Source organism: Trachymyrmex cornetzi, unplaced genomic scaffold (genome assembly GCF_001594075.2).
Source record: "Trachymyrmex cornetzi isolate Tcor2-1 unplaced genomic scaffold, Tcor1.1 scaffold830, whole genome shotgun sequence".
Lineage (NCBI taxonomy): Eukaryota > Metazoa > Arthropoda > Insecta > Hymenoptera > Formicidae > Trachymyrmex > Trachymyrmex cornetzi.
The window spans coordinates 149,843-158,009 of record NW_017300170.1 but is presented as its reverse complement, the minus strand read 5'-3'; the positions used below and the strand labels follow the sequence as shown (position 1 = coordinate 158,009).

At 34.3% G+C, this 8,167-nt stretch overlaps 1 protein-coding gene across 2 annotated transcripts in view; it reads left to right on the top strand.

Moving 5' to 3' along the window:
* Positions 1 to 1,466: 1,466 nt before the first annotated feature.
* LOC108768979 (neuroblastoma-amplified sequence) overlaps positions 1,467 to 8,167 on the top strand; it is an 89,908-nt gene continuing 83,207 nt past the window's right edge. For both annotated transcript variants that reach the window (XM_018519714.1, XM_018519713.1), the window contains exon 1: positions 1,467 to 1,665. In XM_018519714.1, the coding sequence (XP_018375216.1) occupies positions 1,579 to 1,665 (87 nt within the window). In that variant the 5' untranslated portion in view covers positions 1,467 to 1,578. The remainder of the gene's footprint in view (positions 1,666 to 8,167) is intronic.

The following is an 8,167-nucleotide window of genomic DNA, read 5'->3' as shown; positions in this document are numbered from 1 at the left end:
GGCCGGTATTCATAGTCGGATCTTATATTTAAGACCGTCTTAAGTACAGTCTTAAGATGTCATGAACCAATCAGAAGGCCGCATTAGCGATTTAAGACATTACTTAAGACGGTCTTAAAATAAGAACCGACTATGAATACCGGCCTAAGACTTCTGACGTTCTGACTTGCGGCTTATTGTAAAAGGCCTATTGTTATTTTATTTTGAACATATTATATTTGACAATTTTATGGAGAAATCTAGGGTTTTTTTGGAGCTCATTTAGGGAGATTTAGGGAAATTCCGAGATTGTTTTAGGGGAAAATCGACGTAAGCACCTGGCAACACTGTGTCAATCCTTTCCACCATGGTAGAGACTTTACATCTTAGAACATATACTACTGGAAGGGGAATTGCCTATGCTACCCGTATACCAAACGTGATGCCAACATGTGTGCGAGAGAGAAAGGTATAGAGTAATATTTGCGCAATGCGCATGCGTCAGTATCATCCTGTGTGAATTGTACAGTTGTAGTGTTCTCACACAGTGAGATTCACTTCGTATGTATGTACGTTCGTAAGGCCGACATAAAAACAGCATAAAGTAAAAGTAAATATGCCGAGCAATAGTAAATATTGTTTATTGTGTGGTAATCGCGGAACTACTGCAGTTTCTTATTACTCGTAAGTTATTGTATGTAATATTTTATTAAGGCATTAATTATATAATAACATGTAGGTTATGTTTACATATGTTATGGATATTTAATACATATTTCATATTTATTTCATATTTAATAAATATTTCATATTTATTTCTTATTTAATACATATTTTATCTTTATTTCTTATTTCTTATTTTATTTATTTCATATTTATTTCATTTCTTTTGAAAAGGTTCCTCACATTGCATGCATTCTTATATTAAAATTCATTTTAACACTAATTTATTAAATACAATAGATTATGTAAATTTTATTGTTATTTTGTCTAAGATACGTAACCTAAAACTCCTGAAACAAACAGTAAAAATGCGTGAGAACACTAAGTCAACTGTACAATTCATTTCACACATACGATGGCACTGCGCATGCGCATTGCGCATATATTAGGCTGGAGTCCCATGAAGCGTATTTGCCGCGTATCGCGTAACCGCGTAACGAATCAATAATCAGTAAAACGCGAAACCACAACAGCGGATCGCTTCTGATTGGTTACGCGGTTACGCGATACGCGGTAAATACACCTCATGGGACTCCAGCCTTACTCTATACCTTTCTCTCTCGCACAGATGTTGGCATCACGTTCAGCGCTCTATTCTCCTTCCAATAGTATATGTTCTAAGCTTTACATGTAGGCTGCGTTCGAGGAGCGCGCTATCAACGCTACTGTGTCATACTATCCTTGTTTCACATTTAATGAACGATGAAGATAGAATGACACAAATAGCGCTAATAGCGACTCCCCGAACCCAGCCGTAATCGCACCTTGACTCACCCAACAACTGAAAACTGCTGCGCTTATTCTGGTACGGCTATATGTGTGTTTGTGTAATGTTTGTGCCGTTTGGTGCCGTTTGTGGTAGCAAAAAATGATAAGATGAGTATCGTGGACGAAACGTCATATGAGCCAATACTGTACGAACTGTTGGAATATTTTGTTCGTAAGCAGGAACCGGAATTGATAGTAAGTCGAAATTAATAACAAGATGTCAAATTATGTAAGTTTTCACTAATAGTGATTCTACAATGAATCGGTAGTATGTAGCTTTATGCTGATTAATGAGTCAGTAGTCGATAATCCTAAATTTTATTGGTGAATCGTTAAAGCTGGCCAACAGCATTATCTTAAAACTGACCAAATTCGACTTTGTTCTTTTCCATTAATCGAGGTAAACTCCCTATACGATTAACAACTTGTAGATGCGAAAAATCATAATCATCTATTTAGGTTAAGACTTATAGGCCTTCTACAATAAGCCCCAAGTCAGAACGTCAGAAGTCTTAACCAGTCTTAGTCAAGTCATTCAAGTTGGCTATTGGCCAACTTCACCGATTATGATCGCTTAGAACTTCTGACTTGCGGCTTATTGTAGAAGGGCTGTTAAGGTTTCCGATTACCGACTCATTGGCTGCGTTCAGCAGACTCAGCAGTTTTGCAACCGTTTTATGATTCGTCGCGCTGATTGGATTATACTTTTAGATTTAAAGGAATAGTCTAATCTGAGCAAAGAATCATAAAACGGTTGCAAAACTGTTGAGTCTACTGAACGCAGCCATTATAGAACCAGTTTTAATAGGCTTTCTGTAATAAGGCTGTGTCCGGGTGATGCTTCTGAACGCAGCCTTAATGGCTGTTCTACAATGTGTTTTTTGTTTCCTGTTTCTTGCCTTTTTGATCAAGAAGACAAGAGACAAACAGCAAGAAACAGGAAAGCACATTGTAGAATAGGCTTTAATCATTAATCTAAGTCCACAATTTTGCATTAAGAGGCCATAAACAATATTGTGACAATATATCGGCTATAACTTATGTTTTTAGATCAGAAGAATCAGGTTTTTCTCAATATGCTTAAGGGGATTCTAAAGACAATTAGTCATATTGTAAATAACACACACAGATGATTTATGTGTCACTGACATATCACTACATCAATAGGCCTGTTTTTTTGGATGAACTTTTGTACTAGTTCATCTTTCTTCCTTTTCTCTCCAGCAGGAATGAAGAGGAAGAAAGATGTACTGGTGCAAAAGTTCAGTAAAAAAAAAACAGGCTTAATATCTCACTCATACATGCCACACATACATATAAATTTTTCAGAAATCAATATATTGTGGGCTCAAAAATTCAAAAACGAAATAATTAAAAAAAAATACTACGCGCTAAATAGGATTGTTGTGTTATAAATTAACGTAACAATTAACATTACATATATTCTTCACATTTACATTAAAATTACAAACATTTTGACTCAAATCAAATCATCTTCAGTGTATATACTTTGTGTTGGTTGTCAATACATGATTAATCTCAAATTGTAGTGGCTTATATGAACGAGCTATGTATCCATTTTATTGTATTTTCTCCTCAATTGACTCACAGTTTTTTAATGTCTATTATAAAATCGATATTGTAATAATATACAAGTTCTTAAGCAAATAAATTATACAATAATAATAATTAAAAGCATACCTAAGGAAGAAACAAGCAAATCGCTATTGTTAACAAAGAAATAAATCACAAGTAGATAGTTTGACAGATATATTTTAAACTAAAATGACTGCTGTAAACGTAAACTTACAAGGAGAACAATAAAGAGGGGATGGATTAATTTTTGATGGAAAGGGGAAAAAAACAAAATGGAAGGAAGATTGGAATCAGGAAGGAGATAACAAGTCAAGGATCAGTAAATATGAATCTGAGATAATTTGGTATCACTTTGTTTAAGCCATATCGTTAATGTTTTATGTGGATCATCTCTGAAACTGAATTTTTTATATATGATGTCTCATTATCCAAGATTTTAACGTCATTCCAGTTAAATTCATGGTTGTATTGTAATCTGTGGTTAGAAACAGCTGAAGGAGATCCACTTTTTTTTATTGATATCTGAAATATGTTCTTTTACTCTACATACTTTACCTCTAGTACCTAACTGTCTTTTAGTTGATCAATATAAAATGCATCGCAATCGTGGCAAGTTACCTTATAAATGACGTCATGGTGCATCTTTGGATCTAATTCATCTTTGCCTTGTTTCGTGAATCTTTTTAAGGTATTAGAAATGGAATGCTATTTTTTACCTGGTTTTCGTTCTATCGATACAAAGCTTTCAGAAATAGTCTTAACATAAGGTACTGTAAAAAATTTATTTTTAATATTTATTGAAGAATTCGAGTTAATATGTTCGTATAAATCTGGTTTATGAGATGAATATTTTAGTCTCGTATGGATAATAGAAAAAATGAAAGAAAGAGAGTAACTATTTTCTAACAAAATTTTAATGGCTTCTTCTAAATTTTTTTGATAATAGTGTAGATGGGATATAAATTTGATATAAATTTTGTAGGATATAAATTTTTGTATAACAATTACGTTAATTAGACCAAGTCCGATTAAAAAAATTCCACACTGTTTCTTCATGCAATCTATTAGTGGACTACTATTTCGTAAGTACGGATTGCACAGCTTTTATATGAAGCAAATATTGTCACGACGTAATAGCTCTGGAGCGTCATATTGAACTAAGAAATGATAAATAAGATTTTAATTTCGAAATTCTGAGTAGTCGCCATGTTGAAATCGTGATGTCAGAAGCGAGAAATGACACATTAATTTATGTTATATGTCATTTGTAAACTAAATAAAGACAATTTGGATAAATCTAAATGAGGAGATCGCTTTAAAACACTTGTAAAAATTGATGAAAAACTTTCCTGCCTTGACAATCACTAAAAGATCGTAAAAAGCACGTAAAGTGAGCTTTTATTCGAACGAAACACACGGTCTGGCAGTTGTTGAAACGAATGAAAAAAAAAACGCTTTTACATATAAAATTCCAAGATAACTTTACTTTTCGGCAATTTTTACGATTTTGATAAATACGAGATGAGTCATATTTCCATAATTAAGCACACCGATGTGAACTTAGCGTTCAACTTTATCAAAAATGCAAATTAATACCGTAGCGCGTTTGTACTTCGTTTGTACCTGTTTGTGCCGATCATTATTTTATTTGTACCTCAAACAGTTAAACAGAAAGTGAAAAATAAAAAATGGCCAACTCGCAAAATTAAAATTTTTTAATTTCATTTGTGCCATTCGAAAGAGAATTGTTTGTATCCGTTTGTACCTCTTTTATTTTTGCTTATACGTCAAAGGGTTAGGAGATACAGCGCTTTTCAATTTTTGCGCAACCTCTATTTAGCAAACTTAGCCAATTTTATAAATATCAAAATGGGACCAACGACATTCGAAAGAGAATCGTTTGTACCCGTTTGTATCTCTCTTACTTTCGTTTGTACCTCAAAGGGTTCGGAGATACAGCGATTTCAAAATTTCGGAAATATCCCAAGAGGGGAAGTCGGCCATTTTAAAAGATATCGAAATGAGACCAATGGCATTCAAAAGAGAATCGTTTGTACCTGTTTGTACCTCTCTTACTTTCGTTTGTACCTCAAACAATTTGGAGATACAGCGACTTCAAAATTTCGGAAATGCGCCAAGAGGGAAATTCGGTCATTTTAAGATATTGAAATGGGACCAACGGCATTTGAAAGAGAATCGTTTATAACTCTTTTACTTTCGTTTGTACCTCAAAGAGTTCGGAGTGTGTTTCAAAATTTCGAAGATACACCAAAAGGTTACGTCGGCCTATCTCTGAACCCTTTGAGGTACAAACGAAAGTGAGAGAGGTACAAACGGGTACAATTGCAATTTTCAATAACAAAGTAAACGATTTTAGTCAAATAATTATTAGCGTTTTATAGAGTGATTATAAGACTACAAGATGGCAATAAAAAGTTTTAGTATTTGCAACTTTATTTCATCCATATATACAAAAAATAATTGAAAAATGAAATCTCCAAAATTATTTTTGACTATCGAAAACACGTTTGACTACCTAAACATAATAACGCGGGACCTTAAACTAACCAAACTTTGTTGGTATAGAAGACACACGAGATGTCATCTACAATGTAAATTGGGAACTCATAGATATATTTTTGCCACTAAAAATTCCAATGTCAGCTTGGCTCCGGTGCCCACTTAGCCCCGGTCTCCCCTATTCTATATAGCATTCATTTTTAAAACTAAAAAAACGTAGAATTTAAGGGATATGTGAAGTTAGCACCCTACTATAGTACTTAGAGTTCCCGTTTCTTTTTGACGAGACGAAGAGTTCTATATAATTTATAACAAGAGTTCCGCTTAATTATTTTTAAATAAATTTAAAAAATGGGGTGCTAACTTCTTATTGAAAATTGAGATCCAATAGTTCTGAGCGGCCCAATAGCTTCGTTTCGTGAATACCTAGAGTTCCTGATACATAAAAAAAAATTTTTGAAAAATAAAAAAAATTACAAATTTTTGAAAAATCAATTTTTAGATACAATAGTTCTGAATAGAGTTCCTGCTTCCTTTCAACGATACGAAGAGTTCTCTGTACTTTTTAACTCGAGATTCACTTAATAACAATTTTTAAACAATTTTTAAAAAGTAGGGTGCTAACTTTTTATCGAAATTCGAGCTCGAGTAATTCTGAGCAGCTTAATAGTTTTATTTTGTGAATACTTAGAGTTCCTAATACATAAAAAACAATTTTGACATACAACAAAATTTATAAAAAAAAATAAAAAAATTTTGAAAAAATTTTTTTTACAATAGTTCTGTCACATGTTAATTGTTATTCTGTCTATTTCGAAGAATTCTAAGCGATTAAAATCAACACAGACCCAAAAATAAAAGAGATATGTACTTAAAACAAAATTTGAAAAATTGGTTGCAAAAGCACATATTTCCTTATGTAGCCATCCAATCGCATTTTCACCTAATATTTTTCGTTAAGGCTCGTCGAGAACTGCCCAGAACGCCAGTCAGAACTACTCAGTACTCTCAAAAAATTTTCAATGACCCTTCCCATTTAGCGTATCTCGAAAACCGTTGGCCCAATCGCTTTTTCACCTGATACTTTTCGTTCGAGTTCGTCGAGAACTGCCCAGAACGCCGATCTAATACATATATGATATTCTTGATCCAGTACATACATGATATTCTTGATATCTTATATATTATTTAATTACATATAGTAAAAAATCATTACTTGAAGTTATAAACATGAGATATCGAAATTATTTTTCTGCATTCTTCCTGCAGTCTAGTCGAGTCCTTATAATCTTACAACCCGAAATGGCACTTCAGCTTTAGCACTGAAAATCTTAGCGTGTTCTTTTGAACTTGCACTATTCAGTGCAATCCATGGAACTCGTCCAGTGGCGTGTGTGAAGTTGGCACCTCATCTTTTGGCACCGCCAGTTTTAATAAGAGTTCCATTGGCACCCGCAATAGTTCTATAGTTCCTGATAAGTTTTATAAATAGTTCCGCTGATATAGCTAAAAAAAATAACACTTGAAAATTTGCGGTGCTAACTTCCCGTGGCACCGCAAGATTGAGTAAATCAAATCGAAAACCATGAAATTTTATAGTTCTCGATGAGTTCTACAGTTCCTGATAGGTTTTAACAATAGTTCCGGTCTCTAAGTATTTTTAAACAATTTTTTAATCTGCGCGCCAGCACCGCACTCCAAGAGTAAAGTACCTCTCAGCAGGCAGTCCCAGCTGACTTTTTGGCATTTTCCGATAGTTCTACAATAGTTCCAACGATTTATGTAGGTTTCGGCCAGAGTTCCCGCATTTAAGTATTTTTAAACAATTTTTTAATTTGCGCGCCACCACCGCACTCCAAGAGTAAAGTACCTCTCAGCAGGCAGTCTCAGCTGACTTTTTGGCATTTTCCGATAGTTCTACAATTGTTCCGACGATTTCTATACATTTCGTTCCGAGTTCTGCCCTTTAAGCACTTTTTAATAATTATTGAACCCGCGCGCCAGCACCGTACCACAAGAGTAAAGTACCTCTTAATAGTCAGTTCCAGCTGACTTTTTGGAATTTTCCGATAGTTCTACAATAGTTCCGATGATTTATGTAGATTTCGGCCGAAGTTCCCAAAAGTCAGCTGGGACTGCCTGCTGAGAGGTACTTCAGTCTTGGAGTGCGGTGTTGGAGCGGAGATTAAAAAATTGTTTAAAAATACCTAAATGCGGGAACTCTGGCCGAAACCTACATAAATCGTCGGAACTATTGTAGAACTATCGGAAAATTCCAAAAAGTCAGCTGGAACTGACTATTAAGAGGTACTTTACTCTTGTGGTGCGGTGCTGGCGCGCGGGTTCAATAATTATTAAAAAGTACTTAAAGGGCAGAACTCGGAACGAAATGTATAGAAATCGTCGGAACAATTGTAGAACTATCGAAAAATGCCAAAAAGTCAGCTGGAAGTGGCTGTTAAGAGGTTTACTCTTACAATGCTGTGCTGGAGCGCGGGTTTAATTAATATTTAAAATAACTTAGAGACCGGAACTATTGTTAAAACCTATCAGGAACTGTAGAACTCATCGAGAACTATAA